The 26,842-nt window shown below is 44.2% G+C and overlaps 1 protein-coding gene across 1 annotated transcript in view; it reads left to right on the top strand.

Annotated features, from left to right (window-relative positions):
* PGM5 (phosphoglucomutase 5) overlaps positions 1 to 26,842 on the top strand; it is an 827,968-nt gene that overhangs the window by 160,828 nt on the left and 640,298 nt on the right. Inside the window, exon 3 of the mRNA XM_078675734.1 lies at positions 26,527 to 26,673. Coding sequence (XP_078531860.1) covers positions 26,527 to 26,673 — 147 coding nt within the window. The remainder of the gene's footprint in view (positions 1 to 26,526; positions 26,674 to 26,842) is intronic.

Below are 26,842 nucleotides of genomic sequence, written 5' to 3' on the forward strand. Positions count from 1 at the left end.
AGGCTCTGTTGGACTCGGGGTGCAAACAGTCGGTGATGCAGGGTAGGTTTGTGTGTGTTTCCCAGATAATACCAGAGTCCCTAGTACATATAAAGTGCGTCCATGGGGACGTGAAGAGCTACCGGGTCGCTTGTGTCCCCTTAGAGTTGGAGGGGGGGCGGCAGACAGTGGTGAAGGTTGGGTTGTTGGACAGCCTACCAGAAGAGCTCATATTGGGAACAGATAACCCACACTTCCTAGACCTTTTTTCCGAGACCTTGAAAAGAGGGGGAGTGCAACCAAAGCTAGTACTCATAGCCCCTGATCCCTGGGAGGGCGACAGAAGCTTTCAGTTCGCCCAAGCCAATGACTCCACATTATTTAACGCCTGGGAACAGGCTCATGCAGAACAGGATAATCCCAGTCCCAGATACCCCCGTTTTCTGATACAGGAAGACCTGCTATACAGGCAGGGGAAGCAGGGTGACCCTAAACAGCTCCTTGTCCCAGTATGCTTCAGAGAACAGGTTATGTTCTATGCCCACACACATCTACTAGCAGGACACATAGGCAGTGAGAAAACCACGCAGAACATCTTAAAGAATTTCTATTGGCCAGGGGTCTATCAGGACATCAAGACCCACTGCCAGACCTGCGACGTGTGCCAACGCAAAAACACGCACAGACCCCCGGCTGCTCCACTGCAGCCACTACCGATCATAGGGACCCCATTTGAGAGAGTGGCGATGGATCTCATCGGGCCCCTCCCGAAGACCGGCAGAGGAAACCAATACGCCCTGGTCATTGTGGATTACGCCACCAGATATCCCGAGGCTTTTCCCCTCAAATCACCCACCTCCAAAAACATCGCGGAGAAGTTCCTGGAATTGTTCTCTCGGGTGGGATTCCCGAAGGAGATACTCACTGACCAGGGCACTCCTTTTATGTCACGGGTTATGAAAGAGGTGTGCCTCATGCTAGACCTCCATCAAATCAAAACATCGATATATCATCCCCAGACAGACGGGCTTGTGGAGCGCTATAACGGAACACTAAAAAGCATTTTAAAGAAAATGCTGGCCGCTAACCAGACCGACTGGGACCGTTTGCTTCCCCTGGCACTCTACGTTATCCGAGGGCAAAAACAGAGCAGTCTTGGCTGTTCATCGTTCGAAATGCTATACGGTAGACACCCCAGGAGCCTACTAGACATGACAAAAGAGTATTGGGAAGCCGAACCCACAAGAGGCACAAAAACGATGCTTGAATATAGCCAGGCTCTCAGAAACCAGATAGGAAAGATAAGGGAACTGGCTTATTCACAACTGGAGAAGAGTCAAACCAAGCAAAAATCCCACTATGACAAGGGGAAGAAGTGGAGAAAACTCGAGGTGCACGATTGGGCCTTGGTGTTGTTACCCTCAACCACGAAGAAATTCCAAACGGAGTGGCAGGGGCCCTATCAAGTTCTGGAAACCATCGGGAATACCACCTACCGGCTACGCTTACCCGGACGGAAGAGTCAGATTTTCCACATAAATGTCCTGAAAAAGTGGCTAGGGGTGCCTCCCCTCACCGCCTACACGATCCCGGACAAAGACCACCAGAAAGAAAGTACGATACACAACCTTGTCATCAACGATGAGATTTTCCAAGAACAACGAGAAGGCCTACAAAGAGTCCTACACCGATGTGCGGGCGTCTTCTCGGACCTACCCGGTTCCACTAACCTGGCTGAACACAGGATCGAGACCCAGAAAGGGATCATCGTCAAACAACGACCATATCGGATACCTGCGGCCAAACGGGAAGCTATCAGCAGGGAGGTGAAAGAAATGATCCGCCTAGGAGTCGTCCGTCCATCAAAAAGCGAATGGTCATCCCCAATCGTGATGGTGCCGAAACCAGATGGGAGTAGCAGGTTCTGTATGGACTTCCGGGCCCTCAACGCGGTATCATCCTTCGATGCCTACCCCATACCCAGGATCGATGAGTTAATCGAGAAATTGGGGGAAGCTAGATTCATCAGTACCCTGGACCTGACCAAAGGATACTGGCAGGTACCATTACGCGAAGAAGACCGCAAGAAAACAGCGTTTTCTACCCCCGACGGTTTATACGAATTTACCGTGCTCCCTTTCGGATTGCACGGAGCTCCAGCAACATTTCAAAGGCTGATGAATGAGGTGCTCCGGGAACATCAGGCCTACAGTTCAGCGTACTTGGACGACATCATTATCTTCAGCCCCGACTGGGAGACACACCTCCGACATCTGGAAACCGTCCTGCTTCAACTAATCAAAGCTGGCCTTCACGTCAATTCGAAGAAATCGAAGATCGGATTTCAAAAGGTAAAATACCTCGGATACGTGTTGGGTCACGGACTCATAGAGCCACAAGATGAGAAGGTCCGAGCTATTGCAGACACCCCGTTCCCCACCAATCTCCGAGACATGAGGGCCTTCCTGGGGTTGGTGGGGTACTATCGACGATTCATACCCTCCTTTTCGGACATAGCAGCCCCCCTCACAGATACCTTGAGGAAACAAACCCCAAAAATCGAGTTTCAGAATCCCACCCCTGAGATGAGAAAGGCGTTCTTTTCCCTCAAAAAAACGATAACTTCCCGTCCGGTGCTAGCCTCTCCTGACTTTACCAGACCCTTCGTATTGCACACTGACGCCTCCGACTTCGGGATCGGGGCTGTATTGTCACAGGTGACAGAGGAAGGGCACGACCACCCCATCTTGTTCATTAGCAGGAAATTGTTCCCCAGGGAGGTGAGGTACCCCACGATCGAAAAAGAATGCCTGGCGATCAAGTGGGCAGTGGATAAACTACGGTATTATCTGGAGGGACACACATTTAGCTTGTTCACCGACCATGCCCCTCTGCAATGGATGAGCCGCAACGCATCCAACAACCCCCGAGTCATGCGATGGTTCCTATCATTGCAGCCCTTTTCCTTCAAAGTCATGCACAAAAAGGGGAAGGAAAATGTAAGTGCGGATTTTCTGTCCAGGTATCCTCTCCCCGATCGGGAGAATCATAGGGGGGAGGTGTGTGACGGGGTGGACGCGGGTCCACCTGGCTTACCTGTCTCACCTCTCTTTGAACAGCATACAGGGGCCTGGCGGGGAGCTGAGGAACAGGACGACTCAGACTCGGACGATACTGGTGGACCCTGTTACTTTAACTGGGCGGAGCTGGACAAAGACATCGTCACTGGACACGCCCCCTCGACTCAGGTAAAGGACGCCCAGGAACACACTCAGGTGTGTTATGCACTCGGAGGAGGCGGAAGTGAGAGCGACGGAGAGAGAAGAGGAGAAGAGGACGAGCGGAGATTGAGGACGGCGACGGAGGAGAGGCGGGAGCGGAGGAAAGAAGAGGAGGCAGGAGAGGAGACGAGAGACCATCGGAGGCAGGAGGCAGGAGAGGAGACGAGAGAACATCGGAGGCAGGAGGACGAGGTGGGACTGGAGGAGAGAGGACGACGGGGAAAGCCAGGAGGCCATCAGGAAGGCTCTTCGCCCAGCCACACTTCATCAAGGGAAGTGTGGCTACCAGAGGTACGGTCACGGCTTGCGGGCTGGGCGGGCTTTAAGTGGGCGAAACCACCGTAGCCTTACCCCACTCACATCCTATGCACTACCCCCACCCTCACTACCCAGCACCCTAGAGCCGAGTTGTGCACGTGTGAGTCCTCACTCCCTTTCCCTGTGTTAACGGTCCGACCAGGAGCCTAAAACGCTGTTGTTTTTCTTTACCCCCTGACGAGACGGCCCGACACCGTGGAGAAGAAGGACCGGACTCCCAGTCCCAGAAGACACCGGGACGAGAGGAAAACAGCGTCGGAGAAACGCCTACAAAGAGTGACGGAAGAGGCAGAGACAGCACTTCCCTATTACCGGAAAACCATAAACCGCAAACGCACTTTCAAGTTAATAAAGCCAGCGTTACCCAGAATCCCGGTGTCTGTGAGTCTCCTTGAGGGGATATTACCCAGCGCAGCAGCCCCGACCACTCCCATACCTAAGGTCCAAGTCCCGGGCCACCCCGAAGTGCCACACCTAGAAATGTTTGTAATTATAACCAATGGGAACATTGTGCAACACCGCCTAAAGCAGCTCTAAAACATTTTATGAGAAATTCCCATACTTCTCAGGGTTTAACACAAGTGATGCAGAAACGTTTTCTTTTAAAATATTAAATAAGACAGGAATGAAAACAATGCTGACAAATACTAAATTGATCTATTCTGAAAAATGTTATGAAAAAATGATTACATTTGGTTTTGAATTCTGGAAAAACAACATTGAAACAAAAACCATCTGGGGTACAAAAGAATGGCAGGTACAAGGCCTAGAAGCATTATTTAGAGCCTGCATGATCCCATAACAATTAATATTCTTGAATGACACCATTCAACAAGACTACCTGTCTTGGCCTAGCCAAAATTAAAGACTTAAACAAACCGTCTATTCCAAAGCCCATACCTGATAGTAATAGCACTACTGATATGGAGATAGACGTATCCCATATTTTATACCAAAACAGAACACATCCTGATTGGAAAAATTGTTGATCTGGCCCACAGACACAAATAACTGTCAAGATAGATTCCTGAACAAAATACAGGGGTTAAAACTGAACAGGCCCGACCCAAGATACTCCCAGAGACAACATCCAGGGATAGTTACAACATACAGTGTAGGGAAACTATGCCTCGAATGGCTACAGAAATCCACACTGGCTGAAATTAAGCAACACTTGACTTTACTTAAAGACGGTGCTGACTTGCGTGATTTCATACTGGGACCACACAAACAGTGTCAAAAACGTTTCATAGCGGCCGGTATATACGCTGCGTACAACGAAGCTTGGAAAGTAATGCAAATTGAAACAGCAGAAAAAATACGAGAAATTGATCGTATTAATTTGGAAAAATAACTTTCTGTTGTGGACAATGGGTTAACGACTCTGTCCTCCAGAATATATTCACTGGACAGTATCGTATCATCTGCTATTGATATAATAGAGCAAGACTTACTAATGTTACAACATGGTCAGTCCCAATTACGTTCTATTGTACAGCTTGGCTGTACGTTGCAAAATCTGCGTTCAGGCTATGTGCCATGGCGTCTAATCAACGTAACGTCATTATTTTCTATCTTTAACCTTACTGATAAGCAAATCAGTTTGGCACAAAAAGGAGCAGACTATACGATTCTGAGCATTGAAAAACTTGAGAGATTACCATTGACAATGTCAGAAAGACCTGTCATTGAATAGATAATACACGGAATAATCACAATTCCGATAACAACTTTCCAATTTAAATACTGCCAAGAATATATACCAGCGGGCCAGTATGAAAGGTTGGGTAAAGGGTACATCAAGTCAACATGGAAATTACCTTATACACACACATGTTACAGTGAAAAGAAAAATAATGTATTTCTTAGTGGTAAAAATTGTAAAAGATCACTAAGCGGTACACTTCTGTGTCTAGGTATTAACTTGCATGGAGCCTGCGAAGGGTCTTCGAATAACCTTTCATGTCACCTGCACGGCACTCCTGCAACACAGATAGAGCCATTCTTTAGACAACTCTCTAACGGGAGCTATATTCTAATAAATGACCACAGCTGTTGTGGCATGGTGCCAGGGAAAGCCCATCTCGTCAGCGTTAGTTCCATGGTCACTTGCTCTATGCAAGTATTGTATCCAAACAGCAATCCAGATATGGAGGCGGCAATATGGCCTCGTTTGAATATCTCTTCTATTCGAATTGATACTTTATGCAGAATGAAGTCTATTCTTTTACAGACAACTGTGCCTTTGACCTCGTCTAAAGAAACGTATGATCTGCAAGTCGCAAGGACAACAGCAGAGATACATACCCTTTTATCAACAAATTGCCCGTGCATTTCGTAGAAATGTTGAGCCAAATCTTAAACATGTCAGATACCAGTGGCATCGCACATGTATTTAAGACAATTTTTTCAGGACTGTTAACACCATTTGAAACAGTTCTGGGCATCTTTCCCAATTTTGTCCATTCTGTCTTTGGCGGCCTACCACTACTTTTGGTACTCGTAGCGGGAATTTTTTTTTTGATTCTTCTGCTCCGATATGGCAAGCCAAGCCACAGACAAGACTCCTGCAACGATGGAAGAAACGATCCTAGCTCTACGCTATCGGGACCGCATAACTAAAGTCCTCGGATTGGCCCGGCTAAGAGATCTGAATATGACCTGGTTTATTTCGTTCAGACCTATCTGGCAAAATTGCATCGTACCTGTGCTTCGATGTATGCTGTGCAGAGAAGAATGCGTGTTGGACATCTGTCTTACACTACCATCAGCAGTACCAATGGATACAGACACCTTGCTAGGTCCTGTAACGGCTCATGCATCGTGTTGTCCCCAACGGCTACCCATTCTGATGACGGCATTCGTTGAGACTTCACCACTACGAGTATGTGGCAGTGGAGTACGAGATGAGAGCAGCATCACACAGGTACAACCTTCAGTGAGCATTGCTGATCCTGACATCGATGATAGCAATCATTCTCACGACTGCACTGTTTCGGCATTTTCAAACTTGGCCGAACTTTCACCTGATGTCGTAGACCAATTTTTTGCGAGCCTGTCTGAAATGATGTTCTCCTCTGAACAAAAAGACTAACTTTTTAAAGCAACAAGCACACAGCGTTCCCTGAACTCTGAATTCAGCCTTCAGCTTTGATAAACAAAAGCTACTGAAAACATTTGGAACAATTTTTTTCCCCTGAAAGCGAAATTATTTTTTTTCCCTTCCAAAATATTTACCTTTTTCTGGCACAGCGCACTCTGCTTAGAGTAGAACTATTCTTAGAGAACAGAGCTTCTAATTTAGGAACTCTAGAGACAATATTTTACCTCAGCCTCTAGCACATGTACAGCATTTGTATTAATATGTGATGGAATGGTCTCGACCTTCTCTTCTGTATTAAGAGCCATTTCATGTGTAATTTTCGCAATTCATTCAGCTGATATATATATGCATTTTTAACTGAATGATACAACTGCTTGAAAAGCGTACAGTACCAATACTCATTTTCGTGTATTTACCATATACCATTTCAAATGCGAATTATGTATTTTGGGGTGGGTTGGAAAACACATGCACCATTATATGTTTACTATTGCTTAGTTTTAGTAATGAGGGACATTAGATCGTGCAGTGGGTGTTGTATTTCTATCTAGGACCCTAATTCGACATTCCTGATTTATGCCCTTATGTGGTTATAATAAATAATATCCTTATAAAGGCATAAGAATCATATCCATATTTAGTCGTAGCCCATGCAGTCCAAATTAAGCAAGGCTACTTCCCCAGGTTCCTAGAGAGTAGAACACGTTCTTTAAACAAAACAAACCTCCACCAACCTGGGAAATCCCCATGCTTCTGTTTTGATTTGTCCTAGAACTCCTGCGAACACTGAAAGAACGACCAGTTCTTAGTGACATCTTTATTGACGTCTTATGTCCAACCTTACATCAAACCCGGCACCTTTCAGGTATAAATATACCAACGTTGCCTTAAGCAAACACACGGTGGTTTGGAGCAGAGCGGCTATCTACTTGCCCAAGAGCCCAGCTGATGCGAGAGCCCACGGACGCCACCCCTCCCTTTTGGCGCACTGAGAAAGACGCTGTCTTTTTCTCCAGCCAGGAAAATCCGGCTCCGGTGTTTTCAGCCGCCCTTACGGGTTGCTGGGATATCGAGTCCTGAGAGAGAGATACCAGACCTCCTGCTTTCTATTACCCAAGTACGGAGCTGACTAAACCCTTGAGAGAATTCTTGATTCAGATTCCTTGGCAAAAACCAACTTAACTTAAACTGCTACTTACTTACTCCTTCCCACGTATTAGGCTTAGGTCAGGTACACCGGGGTAGGCGTAGATTAGAAGCACCAGTTGAGTACGTTAGTCAATGTATTTATGTATGTATATATTTCATCCATTTTAAAGTATCATATGGCTAAGAAACCATATCAATGGATTTACAGTATTATTTCATAATACTCTTTTTACTGTACGCACTTTACTTTATGATAAGTATTGCAATTGTGGCAATTCATTTCTCTTGCATGAGGAAGAAGACTGCTCAATAAATAACACCTTTTATTGAAAACGCCGGTCTCTCTATTCTCTGCACTCTGGTGAAACTAAGTATGCACGATTGACTGAGTAAAATAGGTGTCTATTGTATTCACACGACTCTAGAGATATACTTTTATTATGAGGGAGCAAAGTTGTCATGTTTATGGTTGTCAGAAGCTAATCCCTTCTTGTCTATCCAGGGAAGTTAAACTCCTCCTTGTTTATTCGAGAAAGTTACTAGTGACCTCTGAGCTAGCTGGCAAAACTAATTAAGTCTAATATAGTCAGTAGAGACCTAGTCGACCTCAGTCCTACGTCTACACTGCTGTTTATATTATTCCAATGCGCAGAGCCTATTGGGAATATAGGAACTACACTACAGTAGCTTCAAACAGACGTGCATATGTATACAAAACGTAATATACATAGAAGTTCAGAGTTATGTGGCTTGCTTAATGCGGTAAACACAGCGGCCATTTTGTAACATGAGTTTTGTGCATTAATTATGAACACATCCTCCTCAAATCCTTCTAAATAAACATTATTAAGGATATTTGTTACATTATTGAAAATTGCAGCTTTCTGCCCCCAGCTTTTAGGTAATTTACATCATTGTAGCAGTGATACAGTACAATGTTTTACTTGCAATATTTACATAGTGTTTCAGAGATGCGCGCTACTATTCCAGGACAGTGCCAAGATCGTACCTTGTACTCGCGAGTATTTAAGAGTACATAGGATTCGCGTTTCACCATGATATAGACGTTATTTGATTTGGGGGGCGTGATTTAGCAGTTTCTATCCCCTGTTACATTGTAGGGGATTACGGGCATGCTCTACATGAGGTAACACAGTGTTGCAGGTATTTATTTCAGGTGGACTAGTGCCTTTGGGTTGGGAGACCGGAAGTGTCACGTGGCATGCATAGCCATTAGCATATGTGACCACATTGTTCAAGTATGTTTGACGAACCCAGTGGCAGTTGGTCAGCTGATTCCTTGCATGTCCTATGTCTTGTATTTAAAGAAGTGAAGAAAATAAAAACTAAAGTTATAAGAACCTATAGTGGCAAAGTGTAAAAAACAGTAGTCTCTTATCTTGTGATTAGTGCAGAACAGGATCCTGGCGAAGAAAAGGGTAGGGAGCCTGTGATGTGATTGTGATGGTGCCCTTCCTTTCCTCCTGTGGAAAGAGCAAGATAAGAGAATAGATTAAAAACAATCTACATGGGGGAGGAGCCTAGCTCGCGACCGAGATGGCCGCGTTTTAGCTCGGCTCCGTTCAACCACCTGTTTTCTTCGATTATCCTGTATTTCTCCTGCCCCGGGAAGCCCTCCTTGCGGTGTTTCGGTACCGCAGGCACTTTGCGGACACTTACCCGTTGCTCCGGTGATCCTGGGTGCTGTCGATCCTGTGCGGTGGTCCCGCTCGGAGCCTTCGGGGCGGACTGGCCTGGACCTCCTGGCAGCGACGGGACGTGACGGAGCGCGATGGTCGGCCCTTGCTGGCGCTGTGGATCTGGTTGCGGAGGCTGATGTGCGAATAGGCCGGCTGTGCCCGTTGGCGGACCCGACTGGCCTGGGCCTAGGGGTGCGGACGCTGCCTCCTGCGGGGGAGCCTCCTCATTTATCCGGCTTGGTCCCCCCCCTTTGTTCCCCGGCCCGGCCATTTTGAATTTCTGCCCGGGCTCGGAAAACGGGGCCGGCGGCACGAGGGGGCCGCCGAACATCCTTCTTCTGGTGGGTCTCCTTCCTGCCTTGGGGCGCCCCGCCGCAGTTCGGCTGACCTCCTTTTGCTTTGGTATTGCTCCGGCCGGGGCCCCCGACGACCGAGGGCTTGCTGGGCTCCTAAGATGGCGGCCGGCCCTGAGAGTCTCTGCCGGGCCTGGGCGAGCACTGGGGGCCCGCCACACGGCCCGGATGTCGGATCTTGTGAAGGGTTTCCTGCACTTCAAGTTGTCCTGGATGCACTATACTCCTGGCGGACTTCCGTGGCTGCGTCTGTTTCTCCTGTGGAGGCGGACCCTCTTTTTGATTTAGGCGGGCCCCCATCGTTGGATTTTGCTTCCTTGTTGCAGGGTACGGCTGGTGTGCTCCTGGTCTCTGTGCCTCCGGCGGAGACCGCATCCTTGAATTGGAGACTCTCCGACGCCCTTGGTTGTCCTGCTTTGCTGCCTCGGCCGCTGGTCTGCGGTCCGTTTGCATCCTGTCCAGGCCTCGATGATCCTTTCTGTCTCTCATTGCGTCGGCTCCCCGGCCGGGACGCCTGGGCCGACCCAGCTGGGCTTGCCTCGTTGGACTTGTCCATGGAACTGTGCCTGCGGTGCGAAGATTGTACCGTAACTTTTTTATATTCTCCGTATTTTCTTTCACGTTTCTCCTCAGGACTGCCGCTGGATTTCCTCCTGAACCCTGTGTCCCTCGTCGTTTGGACTTTGTTTGTTTGGATGATTACAACCTTGGACAAAAGCGGACAGGGCTGAAATGACTTATTATATGCGGTAGTCCTGTTTTTGATCTATGACCGACATGTGCTGTTGTGATGTTGCGTAACTTCGTGGGACTCCTGAAACTTATCCTGATGTCGTTTAACTTCCCGTGGGCTCTGCCTCTCCCCTTTTCACAGGTGGTAGGATGGTTGCAGTTTATCCTGTTTTTTGCCCTCTCCCGTGTGTAATGTTCCTTCTTTTCCCTGGCCCTACTTTTTGCCTTTGTTTCTACCTTGTTTCTTTCTCCTATATTTCGGGTTCTATTTTAGGGCGACAGGCACGCTGCTGGGGGGTTGGCCGTAGCCTTCTGCAGGGGTGTAGGGTGGGCTTGAGGGGTGGGTGGGGGGGTCTTTTGCTGTTTTTGGGGGATCTTTTTCCTCCTTTCTCCTCCCTTTTTGGTTCTATGGCCCTTGTGTATCCCTTCTTTCGGGGCTCTGTCTCGTCGTCTGTCCCCCTGGTGTCTTTCTGGGGTATTTTTCCGGTATCGCGATGATTCTGATTTGCTGGGTGTGTTTTCTGTATTTTCAATGTCTATTTTGTACCGGGTTATGGTTTTCCTGTATCGTCGCCCGGGGGCGGGTGTTTGGATAAGAGTCCCTTCCTTTCCTTTTTCCCCCTTCCTTTCCCCCCCCCCCCCCTTATGCGGGGTTCCTTTCTTTTATTGGGGGTCCGTTTCGTATTGTTTTTGTATTTGGGTCTTTTTCTGTGCGGTTTGGTGGGACGGGTGGTGGCGGCGGTGGGCGGGCGTTGGACGGTGTGTGCGATGGCCTTTCCTCATGTCTGTTGTTTTGACCGGTGCTTATTGGTATGCCTATTTCGTGTTTGTTTCTCCTGTGCTTTTACGATCATTGTATTGCTGCCCGCCGCGGCCCCGCCCCTTTGGATTGTCTCTTGGCCCGCCACACTCCTGTACTCCCTAACCCGTCCTTTGAAAATAAGAAAACTACCTTTCTAATTCTTATCTCCTGTGATCGCTCTAAGAGGCTTGTTATTTCTCCTGTTTCTTTGCCTTTGTATACTGTGATATTTTGTGCATTGCTCCTGACATTCGGCTCTGTGGTGGCCAGCCCGGTGGGTTGTAGGCCCGTATTTGTGAGCTCTTTCTGTACAATAAAGGTTTTCGGAAAAAAAAAAAAAAAAAAAAAAAACAATCTACATTATACATCTCAAACAGATAAATGTTAAACTTTATTCAGATTCATAGACGAGTGGTATCGTACAGTAATACAATCATGGAAAAGTCATTGAAAATTAAGGTCTCCAGTCTTCATGTAAATGGGTTGCTAACTCCTCATCGAGGTTGTTGCCCCCAGGGAATATAGTTTCTAGTTCTAATATCATTTGGACTCCTACTTCCTAAGTTCCCTGTTACCTCCTCTGTTCCCCAGTTTGATTTGTTCAATAGCGAAGAATCGTAGGAGAGAGTTTTTAGACTAATGTTTTTCTTGAAAGTGTTGCGCAATTGAGTAGTGTGGGTCCATGTTAGTGATGGCCCTGAGATGTTCTTGGATACGTTTTTTGACCATAAAGGTCGTAGTATTTACGTATCTGAGTCACTAGGGATATTCTAAAACATAGATGGCGTAACTAGTACTAAACCTAAGGAATTGTTTTATCGTTCTGTTCTTTCTGGATCCCGGTATTTCAAATTCTTTCACCATCTGGCTAGATTTGCATGCTTTACAATGCCCACAGGGATAGAACCTTTTAAGGTTATGTATGTTGGCTTGCTGGGATTCAGTGATGTCACCTCTGACTAGTATGTCTTTGAGACTTCTGCCTCTCCTGTAGGTTACCATTGGTCTGTCACTAACATTGGGACCTATGACAGTGTCTGTTTTAAGAATATTCCAATTGTCCGACAGGATTTTGTGGACTTGTTTCGATTGGTGATTAAATGTAGTAATCACTCTAGTTGGTTGTGTATTCGTACTTTCTTTCTCTGCACATGTCAAAGACTTCGCTCTGTCTGTTTCTTTGATTTTACTCATCGCTTGTTGTTTTCTTCACTTCTTTAAATACAAGATATACGCCATGCAAGGAATCAGCTGACCAACTGCCACTGGGTTCGTCAAACATACTTGCACAATGCGGTCACATATGCTAATGGCAATGCATGGCATGCCACATCACACTTCCGGTCTTTCAAACCAAAGGCACTAGTCCGCCTGAAATAAATACCTGCAACACTGTGTTACCTCATGTAGAGCATGCCCGTAATCCCCTATGATGTAACAGGGGATAGAAACTGCTAGATCACGCCCCCGAACCAAATCACGTCTATATCATGGTGAATCGCGAGTCCTATGTATTCTTAAATACTCGCGAGTACAAGGTAGGATCTTGGCACTGTCCTGGAATAGTAGTGCACATCTCTAAAACACTATGTAAATATTGCACGTAAAATGTTGTACTGTATCACTCCTACAATGATGTAAATTACCTAATAGCCGGGGGCAGAAAGCTGCAATTTCCAATAATGTAATAATTATCCTTAATAATGTTTATATAGACGGATTTGAGGAGGATGTGTTCATAATTCATGCACAAAACTCATGTTACAAAATGGCCGCTGTGTTTACCGCATTAAGCAAGCCACATAACTCTGAACTTCTATGTCTATTATGTTTTGTATACATATGCAGGTCTGTTTGAAGCTACCAAATCGTGTGATCAAGATACTTTGTGTGTCGAAATGCGTAGCGGTTGAAATAAACTCCTGGTATTGGTATCTAGACCCCTGAGAGCGCCTGATTATTGACTGTCTTTTGGATTGGAGATTGAAACGTCCGGTTTTGTGTTACCGGCACCACCACCCGCCAAATGGCAATGGGATTGATCTCAGCAAAGACCCGACATGGACTTGTATATATATATATATATATATATATATGTACTGGGTGTTCCCTTGTGTCTGGACAAAGCTAAATAAATACCTCTCTAAAGAGCTCTAATTAGAGCGAAACACTGTGTCAGGGGTTGCTTTTACTCATTTCAGGTTGGCTTGAGTTAGTATTTCACCAATTCAAAGCTGTAATACTGTGCCTGGAGTGATAAAGCGCTTTTGTCATTTTAAAGCTCGGCAAGGACAGCACTGTGCTAGTCCTTTGCTTAAAGATTTTGCTGTAGAAATGGCAAACGACTTTGTCCTTTTCTGTCTCGGCGTGGATGGCACTTTTCTAATCCTATGCTTAAAGACTTTGATAGAAAAACATACATTTGAGGTGAGCAGATGTAGAGTGTTGCTGGTGTTGAGTGTGCTCTAACAGGAGCTGCTTTCCACCTAAACTTGAGAACTACCCAGAGTTCTCTCCTTCTTTTTTGCATATATATATATATATATATATATCTATATATATATTTGTTTACCATTCCTCACTTCTTCTTACAAAAGTGAGCCAACACTCCAAAGAGTTTTCACTTGGATTAATTTATTGTAGTGTAACGATATCTATCCGTTTCGACCGCTTCACACAGCCTTGTTCACGACACAGATCGACATTTTTTTCTTCTTTAAATACATATCTACCATCCCGTAGATTGACATAGACAAAGGACAATTAAATTTCCACCCAAGGCCGTACATTTTGGCAACTGTGGGCGCCATTTTGAAATAGGTTTCGTTTTACATACTGTATTGTCATTATTGAATGCTAATGCATAAATTCATCAATATGGTACCATTAAAACTAATAGTTCTGAATAATAGATGAATAAATGAACGACAGACACATTTAATTGCACTCAAAAGGGAAAGTTCCCTTTCACAATTAAAGCGCAAGTGCCTACTGTTTCTTAGTTGCCATTTTACATATATAAATTCGACATGTGCCTTCACTTTCCTGCCTTCTTGTTATAAAGTGCTTAGTGCTTATTCATTTTTATTTTATTTTTCTAAGAGAAAAAGTTTTTCTAAAATGCTATTGCTCAAACTAGTGTTTATACAACACTTTTAAACTGTTTGATAATGAAGTGCTGGTGCCCATTGTCCTTCTCCTAGGATTCTAACTAAAAAAATGTTTTTCCTGAATGTGCAAACTCTAAAACAGTAATTAATACAGGCATGTAAACAGGTCATCATCAATATTTAGTCCATTTGGCTCTTTGCTATCGAATTCAAGTATAAAATATGTCTTCTCATTTTTGCAGTTCTTTCTCTCTATTACCTCCCCTCTTTTTTGTTTGAATTTCTGCTATGCAGCTATAGCGCATCAAGTTCGTGTTACTCTCATGGTGTCTTTAGAAATGCCTGGCTACGGGGTAACTTATATATTTGTTAAATATAGCCCTTCTGTGCTGTAATATTCTCTTGTGGGCTGGTAGTGTTGTACTCCCTATGTAGACCTTCTTACACTGGCATTTCAAAATAAATACAACATAACTTGATTTACAATTTAGACAACCTTGCATCTTTGTAGTTTTATTAAATACTGTTTTCAATTCAGTTAGGTTCTCCCCATGTTGGCATGCCTTGCATTTTAGACATTTCCTAAATCCCTCTCTTTGATGTTTGAGTGCCCGTCTTCTCTTGATATGCACTTTTAACTATATGGTCTCTCAAGGATTTTGATTTTCTATACATTATCTCTGGATATTTTTTCACTTGGGGACCTACAACGGGATCCGCTCTAATAAGGTGCCAGTGCTTTTTTTAAATTGATCTGATTTCTCCATGTGTTGTGTTATAGGTAGTTATGAACCTTTGTGTTTTAGTTTCTTCTTTATTCTCCTTCTTTTTTGGTCATTTTCAAAGGTTCAAATAACACTTTTTCTCTCCTCATTCTTTAGCCTATTCAGAGGCTTTTTTTGGGGGCTATAGGGGAGTACCCTACCTGTGCGAATCTACTGGTCATTTGCTTTGCCACTATGTCATATTCCTGTAGTGTTCTGCATGTTCTCCTCACCCTATAGAACTCACCAAAAGGTATACTACAAATGAGAGTTATTTGCATGCAGTATCGGGTTATAATTTTATAATTTTAAGGTGAATCGGTGAGTACTCCAGTGGGGAAAAATCTATTTTGCCCACAACACTACAAATTATTGCATTATTTCGACTGCTAGATGTATTTTATTAACCATTGATGGACTATGTAACAATTCCAAATGTGGCAAGGCCCAGACGTGAGTCCTATGCGCACTTTGCCACTGGAACCAAGCTATTCCCCACTGGTGAGCCCTAGCAAAGGTGAAACCTTTCCTGGGTTGCTTGTGTTCCAGCTCAGCAAAGACCAGGCCCGGCGGTTGGGGCTGGACTGTTCCTATTAAAGCAGGGTCAAGACTGGTTTGCTTATGGCTGGGTCCAAACTAAGGTGCCATGGTGGCAAAAGAAGGACAGGTTGGAATGCTGCCCGGAGTGATTGCCAGTGGTTAAACAATTTGCAAGCAGCCTCCCATCACCTTTTGTGTGTTTGACAATTCCAACTAAACATAAATGATGATAATGCATTATATAGACAATGTTAATTTGAACAGGTAGTTGCAGGTGTTGCCCGTGGCACTCTTTTGTGGGGACTGGCACTTATATTTCAGTATCACACTTTAACTCAGAGAGAGAAAAACCTGAAAAGGAGAAAGAAGAAGGAGGAGAAATACAGAAACTCAGTGGCAAAGAAAAAAGAACATGGATGAAAAAGACCTGAAGGAGTGAGATAACGAGATAGGGAGGTCTGGTGGTTGATGAAATAGGCAAGAGGTTGAATCTAGACTCCACAGCTTTGGTATTCTGTACCCTCAACATTCAATAGAACCAGCCACAGGCTCATGAGTAAAACATTTGACCCCAACACTTATTCCTTTACAAAGCAGGCACTGAATATAGGAATATGAACATGTTAAACCAGTTTTAAAGTAATTGAAAGGCTGTCATTGCAGGAAATGATCACATTAAACAAATGTAGAAGTTGCATCCAAAATATATGTACCTCAAAACAATATATCTTATTTTACTAACAGACTTATGGAAATACACTTAAACAATTCACATCCTTCACTAGTTGAAGAAAACCCAATAGGGATATATCATTTAGCAAGGGTTAGTGCTAAATCTATAAACTTAAACTTCTGTCTCGAGGATTTTGTTCTCCTAATCTTCCCTCAGAAACACTGCAAGGGTTCCCGTGGAATCTCCTAGCCTGACACCTCCTTAACTTGACCTGGTCCAGCACTCCAGATTTCATTGCTTCATGTTCCGTGCTAGACCAAGTCGCCTTATCAGCCGCTACCAACCCAGCATGTGCCATAAACTGCCCAGGATTCGGTTCAGTTTCTTCACACATAGAGGCCTAATTATCAAAGAGTTGTGTTGCGCAAAGGGGGGCACAAGGGTGATGCAACTATTAAATCAGATTTAGCAAGCCATACAAGGCCACCTTGCTTGGCCCTGCATGGCTTGATAAATCCAGATTAATGCAACGCAGCGGAAATTGTTGCGTAGTGTTACTCTGCCCCAGGGAGGCCGTCTGTGGGTGGAGCATGGGTGTTCCCACGCATCCACCCATGGATGTTGGCGCATTCCCAGATTTACCATTACTGGTAGACCTGGGAATGCTTCAAAATGCTAAGTCTCCCAGGTGAGGCATAACGTGGAGAAATATCTTTATTTCTCCTCGTTTTTGCTCTTTCTATGTGTGCTGCATTCTGCAGCAAATATAGAAAGAGGAATATGCCTCAGAGAATTGTTTTTGAGCAGGAAGAAGTCCCTTCCTGCACAAAAACAATCCTGCTTTGGATACAGGCACACTTCCACCAATTCTCCAGGGTGTCTGAGTTGGCGCAAGTGCATTGTAAAGACAGGAATGGGGAGTATGATGTTAAAAAACAACATATTCCTGCCCTTTCATACAAGGTGGCTTGCTGCGTTGCACTGCATGAAAATTTGATAAATGTGCCCCATAGTATCAAAGGACATCAGAACCTGCCAGGCAAACAAATTCCCAACAATGTCCAACCTAGCCTCTCACCATGCTTTCCTATTTTAGTGGCTAATAAGTTCTTTAAATTTAACAAGACGAAAAAATGTTCTAAATTTAGGGGACATGTACATTCCTAATCACCATTTTATGGGTATAGTTGTGCCAATAGTGTTGTGTAACTCTGAGCACCATTGTATATTTCTAGTGATTTTACCATCTACATAAATAATACAATAATCACTTGCATCCCCAACACACCTTGCATCATTTCCATACTGGTCACCCAACCATTGCATCCGCCACAATAACTGTGCTGCTAGGTAATAAGAGCCTAGGTTGAACATTCCCATTTCCCCATTCCCTATAGGAAGCATCATTGTATCTATCGATAACCTTTTTCTCTTATCTCTTAGCGCAGCAGACAGCAATAAAAGAATATATTACAAACATTTATGGACATCACTGACTGCTTTCATTAGGTCACAGTCTACGAGACATGCAGCTGTCTTGCTATGCTAAAGACATCTTGGGGAGTTTCAGAAAGTTTACCTGGGAATGCATTTCGTCCAATCCTTGCCAGTGGCTTTGTAGTTTGTAACTCACGTTTTCTTGCTTTCCATTTGATGGCTTTATTTGCTTTAGTTTGCCCACGTTCGGTTTGACCCCCCAATGCCAAAGCAGTTACTGTATTCTTCCACAAACTCGGTTTCTGTAATAAACAGGCCTTTAAATCTTCTTTTTTTGTCGTCATATTTGTTGGGCATTCTAAGACCGAGGTCAAATGTCAAGCTGTGTCTTCGAGGTAACCTGGTGTTTATTTTGCTTTTGGCTGACTTCAAAGTGAGAGCATTTATACGTAAGGGCAAAGCAACTTACTCTCTTCATGGAGCCCGTTTGCTATTTCAACACATGCTAGTTGTGAGCCAGTGCAAGGACCCCCCTTTCATCACATACCCTCCTTACTCCTAATAAGATCCCCTCATCCCCAACATCACCCGCCCACAGAATACCTATGTTTTCTAGCGCATGCTCGCCTATTAACACATGCCTGTAATGTTGGAAAGATGTGCTCCATAACATTTTGATACTCTATTTTAATACCAAACAATATGTGCCAGTCCATCTGTCTGTATATCTGTCCGCTTAGGTGCTTATCGACTTACCTGTTCACATTGCTCCCTGTTAGTGTGTACCTGTCTTCCTATTTGCTGCCATGTCTACCTGTCTCTGTGCCTCTATACTTGCCTCTGTCTGCCTTTCCATTCAGTCAGCCTATTCATAAACCTATCCAATGAACCATTCGTTAGATTCTCCCACCACCAATCGAGCCATGCATCCTTCAATCCATTCATCCATGCACCCATCCATCCACACTCACTCACTCCTCCATCTCGTCATTCATATCCATCCATCTCCATGACTGCCTCAAACGCATGTAAGGGGTTTCTGTTGCATCTTGTACACAAACAAACACTAACTTTTTGAAAGTCAGTAGCTCTACTTTTGTGTTACCCATGAAAATGATTTCCTTTCCGAGGCTGCAGATGGCATAAAATAAATGAGATCCGCTTGGGTCAGGTACATGAGTTACTCAATATATGACTACGGGCAAAGTTTACCAGCGGGTGTAACAGGATCCTGCACTAACACTGCACAGCTGTTTCTTTTTATGCGGTAGGGAAGCGGCGCTCCTGATGTCAGTGTTGTACTGGGAGTGTACTGAACCGCGTGCTGCGAGTGCTTTGATGTATCTGCGTTAGAGGAGTGCTTGCACCAGCCAGCCGCTCTGGTGTCCCACTTCTGTACGTGAACACATTTTTTGAGGTTCAACATATAACCAGCACATCTAATAAGAAAGCAGTGTCGATTACGTGTTCTCTAATTGGAAACTTGCACCTCTGCTGTATTTGTGCGGTAGTGAAAATTAATTCCCTATGGAAACCTCCAAAGAAAACAGCCATTTGCATCCTGGAATAGAAAGATTTCAGCACTGTAGGAAGGTACAGGCAAAAGGTAAAATTTGTGATTATGCAAATTCACGCTGGGGTCTTGGGAATAACTACTTTTTGTTTCAGGTGGTTTCCTGTTTGATACGTCAGGTTCTTCATTATTCGAGGAGATAACTTAGGAAGAACTAGGACTCGCTTCATATATTTATTAGCTAACATACATAAGACTAAGATGAAACTATTAGTCGAGCCCATCCTGATTGGAAATGAGGGATTACGGAAAATATGGCTATCTGCCTCAATAAATTATTGATGCCTTATGTCTCTTCACTAGCCTCGTATATTAAAAAACATCAGGTGATGGTATTAGGAGGTTGGAGGATTGGCTAGCAGGTGTGTTGGTTACTGCTCACCTTGAATGTTTGTGCCCTATGTACATCCAAAGAACAGAATGGACTAAAATCTGTAAATAGTTTTGTCCGACAGACCAGTGGCCTCTACTTAGCATACTTCTGAACTGAATACAATGGGGGTGTGCATTTTAGACCGCAACTGCTTTCCATGTATTGGGGAATACATTTAGATCGAGCCTACTAAACGTCTCATATATTTTTTTCTGGCACACAAAAACATTTAAATATCTGTAAAAGAAATGTGCTGCCGATCAATTCAATACATTGGGTGATTACATTTCCACACATTATCGTTTGTTCACTGTCTACTTTTATCAGTAAAACTGTATGTATGTGCAAATGTAATCGTCATCTGAAGATTTCTTGTCTTTAATGGCAATACGCTACCATACCATGCATACTCCACATTACCCCACCGCACTCTACTCTGCACCACTGCAAGCCAATGCACTCTACTCTGCACCACTCCACACTACGCCACTCGACTCGACACTGTGTCACAGCACTCTTTTCTGCACCACTCAACTCTACGCCTCTCTACTCTACTCCGCACCACTGCACTCTACTCTATGCTAATGCACTCTACCCACACTACTCTACTGTGCACCACTGCACTCTATGCCACTCCACTCTATGCCACCCTACTCTGCAACACTGCACGCTAAGCCACTGCCCTCTACACCAATGTACTCTACACCACTTTAATCAAAACAAATGCACTCTACGCTAATCTACACTGCACCAAATCACTCTATGCGACTATACTTTATGCTGCTGCACTCTACACAACTCTATTCTACTCTGTGTCACTGAACTCTATGCCACTCTTTTGCACTCTGCACCATTGTACTCTACACCACTGCTCTCTACGCCACTCTACTCTGCGCCACTGCACTCTACGCCAATGTACTCCACGTCACTCTACTATACACCACTGTACTATATGCATGTATACTCTGCAACATTGCACTTTCTGCCATTCTACTTTATTCCACTCTACGCCACTGCACACTAGGCAACTGAACTCTAAGCTACTCTAATCTACTCTGCACCACTGCACTCTACAACACTCTGCTCTATACCACTGCACTCTATGCCACTTCATTGGAATATGAAATAATCTACTCTGCCAATGTCGTCTATGCCACTCTGTTGTATTCTGCACCACTCCACACCACTCCACTGCAATCTACACCTACACCAATGCATTCTACACCACTTTGCTCAAAACCATTACACTCTACACCACTGTACTCTGCTCCAATCTACTCTGCACCACTGCACTGATGCTACTATTCTCTACTCTAAACCTCTGCACTCTAAGCCACTATCTCAACACTATTGCACCTTACGTCACTTTACTCTACACCACTGGATGCCACTGCAAACTACACCAATACACTTGATGCCACTCTACTCTACCGCACTTAACAACACTCTACTCAGCAGCACTGAACTCTCTGCCACTGAACTCTTTGCCACTCTGCACCACTCTTCTCTGAGCTACTCCACTCTGCGCCATTCTACTCTGCACCTCTCTACTCTGTGCTACTGCACTTTACTCTGCACCACTCTACGCCATTATTCTGCCTTCTTCGCCAATGAATTCTACACCACTCTAATCTACTGTTCACAATTTCACTGATACTGCACTCTATGCCACTTCACTCTATGCCTCTCTTCTCTACTCTGCATCACTCTACTCTATGCCAATGCACCCTACTACTCACCACTGCACTCTTCACCACTGCACTCTACACAACTCGACACCACTCCACTCTTTAACACTGCACTCTATGCCAATGCCATCCACACCACTGCTTTGTAACACTCCACTCTACCCTGCACTACTCCACTCTGCACCCCTTCACTCTACTAACAATCTATGCCATGCACCCTATGCTACTGCACTTTACACCACTTTACTCCACTCTGCTCAACTCCACTCTACACCGCTGCAATCATGCTGCACCACTCTATTCGACACCACTCTACTCTACTCCTCTGCGCTCTATGCCACTATGCTTTACACCACTACTTTATGCCACTTGCACTCTATCCTGCACCATTGTACTCTACCCTGCACCACTCCACTTCACTCTACTCGGAAACAATCTACTCTACGCCTCTGCACTCTATGCCACTCTGTGCCACTCTGTGCCACTCCACGTCTCTGCACTCTCCGCTGTGCCTCTCTATTCTAAACCACTGCACTCTACGCCAATTCACTCTACACCACTTTACTCAAAACCAATGCACCTATGCCACTCTACCTCTGCCAACTACTTTGCACCTCTTCACTTTATGCCACTATACTCTACAACTTTCTACTATATGTCACAGCACTCTATTGTCACTACACAACATGTCATTTTAAACCATTGCGCTCTATGTCACTGCACTCTATTCTACTCTGCACCACTGTACTCTACGTCACTGTACTCTACGTCACTGTTCTCTGCACCACTCTACACTGCACAACTCTGTAACCCTGCACTCTACGACCCTGCACTATACGATTCTGCACTTTGACACTCTGCCCTGCATGACTTCACTCTATGCTGCTGCACTCTATGCCACTGCACTCTACTCTGCACCACTCAACTCTATACCACACAACACCACTACACTCTACGTCACTACACTCTATACCATTGCACTGTGTCACTTCAGTCTATGCCACTGCACTCTATGCCACTGCACTCCATGCCACTGCACTCTACACCTATGCACTCTACCCGGCACTGCCCTACTCTATGCCACTGCACTCTAAGCTACTCTGTGTCACTGCACTGTACACTAATACACTCTCCACCAATTTACTCTAAACCAGTGCACTCTACACCACTGCACTCTATGCCAATCTACTCTGCACCACTATGGGGAAACTGTGTGACCAGCAATGGGTCCCCTGCTTAATGTACCAGAGAACACAAATTGCACTTCAGCAATTAGGCCCAACATGCTAAAACTGGTCTGGGATTGCTTTTGTTTTTGTTCAGAGGGGAATGACTTAGCTGTTCAAACTGGACTTTTCTTATTGGATAGTAAACAAGGATGATTTTCATATGCGTGGTACCTAACTAACCTGGCACAGTGAGACAAAAAATGAAGCACTGGAATGAGGCCCTCGGAGTTTACCAGTGGCAGAGGTTATTTGGAGCATTCCACTAATCACCTTTCTGTTTTCCTCAGTGTTTACAGCTCTGCTCCCCATCATATTAGCAGTTGTAGTGGTAGCCTTCATCACTTCTGTGGTTTCTGCTGTTGTGGCTGCTGTTGTTGTACCTGTTGTCCCTAGGGTGGTACCAATTGTGATAAAAGATGCTCTTCCTCCCGGGGTGACAGCAGGAGTTCCTGTTCTTTCCCCTGATATTGTAGCTATTGTTATCATTGCCTGTTCCTGTACTGGTCATTGCAATTGTAGCAACTGGGGTTGCTGTTATTGTGGCTGTTGTTGTTGCTACCATTTTCAATGCTGTGGTACAAGATGTGGTTGCTGCTGTGATGCCTGCTCAAATTGCAGCTATTGTTGCTGCTGTAGTCCATGGTGTTGTGGCAGCAGTTGGTGCTGCTCTGGTCTCTGCTCTGGTGAAAGCTATTGCTGCTTCAATGTTCCCTTTTATGATGTCAGTGGTGGTTCATGCTGCACCTACAGCTGTGTTGGATGCTATAATCTCTGCTGTGGTCCCTGCTGTACTTCCAACTTCCAACTACACTCCTGTTACTGCAACAGTGGTGGGTGTGGGCCCTACTGTGGTTAGAGCTGTGGCATTGCTCTGGTCTGTGCTGGCATTACATCTGTGGTCCCCGCTGTTATTACAGCTGTGATCTCTTCTGTGGTACTTGCTGTGCTGATAGCTGTTTCTGCTGCTATGGCAACTGATGTTGCTGCTTTGGCCTCAGCTGCGAGGGTAGCTGTTGCTGGTGCTAGGGTTCCTGCTATTGTGGAAGCTGTGGTTCCTACTTTGTCTACTATGGTTACAGTTGTGTTCACTGTTGTTGTCCTTGAGCTACTGTTGCTGATGTTGTCCTTTCCATGGTAGCAGGTGTGGTCACTGCTGTAGGTCCTGGCTTCATTACAGAAGTGTTTGGTGCTTTGCCCCTGCTGTAGTTACAGCTGTGGTTGCTACTCTAAGGCACAGTTGACTCTGTGCTTGGCCGTTGAGCAACAGATCAACAGGTATTATCTCTCCACAACTGACAATAGAGAGCAGATATCCGGGATTCCAGTCTGGTTCAATCACAAGTATTATTTTGATTCAGTTGCTACTTTCATCTGATCTGTGTGCTAGTGCTTGCTGACATCCCTTTGTGCCGTTTCATGTTTTCTTATGCATTTTCCTTGGATTGTTTATGTCTCAAACGATGCTTTTTAGTGTGCATTTTCTGTAGTTTTTGTGTGTTGAGGGCATATTGTCTTGATTTTTTTACTATTATTAGGGTCAGCATCTTATTGCTTTCTGAGGTTAGGTTAATCTTAAAAGGAGCTAATGTGGCTTGGTGGCAATTCATGTTCTACTCGTGAGCAGTAGAATTAATTCAACAATGTATTTATTTAGTACTTTGCATTGTGGATCTATGGCTATTGTTATTGAGCATTTAAAAAGATGTACACGGCACATTAGTTGTGTCTTCATGTATGAGATCATTTGTGTTTTGTCATTCTTTATCAAATGCGATGTGTTTGCTCCATATCATGTTGAAGAGACTGTGTGTGTGTCCGTGAGCACACCCATCAGACTAAATTATAGTTTACTTCTTAAAAGGAACCTCTCAGATATATAATTTTTGGGGTGGACTCGCTTCTCTTTTCTGGTACATCCATTGGTGAGAGTACCCCAAGTCTAACTATTACTGGGAGCTGGAAACTGGCAGACAATACCACCGTGCTCTCCCTGAACTAATTTGTGGCATGCATGAGGGTTCCCTGAACTTAGTGTACAGAGCAGGTTTACACTTAATTGGGAATCAAACTTAACTCTAATTTTGATTAATTAATTTACACAAGTTGAAGAATGATGGTTGTATAGCTTGAATGAATTGATAAAAGACAATCAGTTTGCAAGTAATTTCTATCAATATAAGTTGCATAACAAACTTGGAGGTACATTTTCAAACATTTTGCACTGGGTTAGCATCACAAAAATTACGCAAACCAGCACAAATTCTTTTTTTACCAATTTACTTTCCAGTGCGAAACTTGTTTAGTAATGCAAAGGAGCGTGAAGCTTTGCTTTGTGTTACATAGCAGCAAGGGGGTGTTACATAGGTGGTACATGGGTGTTCCCACGCAACCACCCATGCCTTTTGATGCAAAACCTTATTTATAAACAATTGTAGACAGAGTTTAGCTCCAAAAGTTAACTCCATTTGAAAGGAGGTGTTAAGAGGAGAAATGTTTTTATTTCTTCTTTCTTTTCCTACTTAGCATGCGTGCTCCACTGGACAGCACACATACAAAGTGGGAAAAGCTTTCTAACTTGTCTAGGCATAGTATTTTGTACAGGAAGGGTACCTTTCCTGTACAAAACTATGCTAGACTCACACACACACTAGAGTTTTGGCACTAAGGTGTGTTGCTCGTGCATGGCAGCGAAAATCAGTACTGGTGCAAGGGAGAGGGGAGGAGAGAGCCATATCTCTGTAGATATGGTGCTCTACGGCACCCTTTCTGTCACGCAACGCAGTGCAGCCTCTGTGGGGGCTACGCTACATTCTGTGACATTTTGGAAAATCTGGCCCTATATTTCAGGGTTTAGATATCCCAGTGGACATCTCTAAAGTCAAATGTTTCTTCCACAAGAGCTGTGACTTGTGCTGTTATTCCAGGACTTTTTGTTCTGACTGTAATTACCGATTTCATGATGAATGACAACTTTCCTAAATAGCTGCCTTTATTCAGTAAGGGATTTCTTAGAAGACCTATAATACAGTATAAACCTTCCATAAACATTCCCTAATGCACTAACGTGTCTGCATTTTTCTGTTTATGATAAGCATTCTGTCTAATGAATATTTTTACATAATTACTATATTCTGATAAGGTCATTCATATAAGTGTTAGATGAAATAATGATGCTACCTTCTAAGATGTAAACCCGTTTCTCACCCAAAGGTGGCAGTTACTAGAGCATGTACATTAGTGCTTTCCTGTAACGTATATACTGAGTACTTTAAGCAGAATCACAATGTGACTTGAAAATGCACATACTTAACTGCAATGTCTCCTGTCTTCATTCAATAGAGCTATTTATTTTAATTTTAGGTTTAAACAAATTGCCTGAATCAGCAGCGGGCTTTACGTTGATAGACTACATGTGCATAGTTGTATTACTCTAGTGTACAACTTCTGTATCAATGTGTGTACAATAAGCCCGTATTAAATCTATTGAGCAAAGCATCCTTTCCATTCCATTGTTAAGCCATCTTACAGTACATCAAAAATGAATATGCAGTTGACAACTCTTTTAATGCAAAATTATTTTGATTCTGTAGTTCTACGCAAATATTGAAGAGAAGGCAAATTAATGACTTTTTACTTTAGATATTAATTAGCATGTTATTTACTTGCTTTACTTTAACTAATTGTAATGTACTATAAATAATTTAATTTTTTAAATCTTTCAGGCCCTGCCTCCGATGCAGTTGCTGACAAGATTTTTCAGATCAGCAAAACACTTGAAGAATATGCCATCTGTCCTGATCTCAGAATTGACCTGTCCCGGCTAGGACGACAAGACTTTGATTTGGAGAATAAATTCAAGCCCTTCCGAGGTGAAACATTCATTTTTTTTAATTGAAATTAGACATAATACAGTAGGATGTTTGGTAAAGGAAAAATACAGCACAAAAAACAGAAGCATAAAGGAACAGAAAAGCAATAAGCATATCCCGCCTGTGGAGCTCATCCTAGGCAAACATATATCTTACTATTGAATCTGCA

Source organism: Lissotriton helveticus, chromosome 2_1 (genome assembly GCF_964261635.1).
Source record: "Lissotriton helveticus chromosome 2_1, aLisHel1.1, whole genome shotgun sequence".
Lineage (NCBI taxonomy): Eukaryota > Metazoa > Chordata > Amphibia > Caudata > Salamandridae > Lissotriton > Lissotriton helveticus.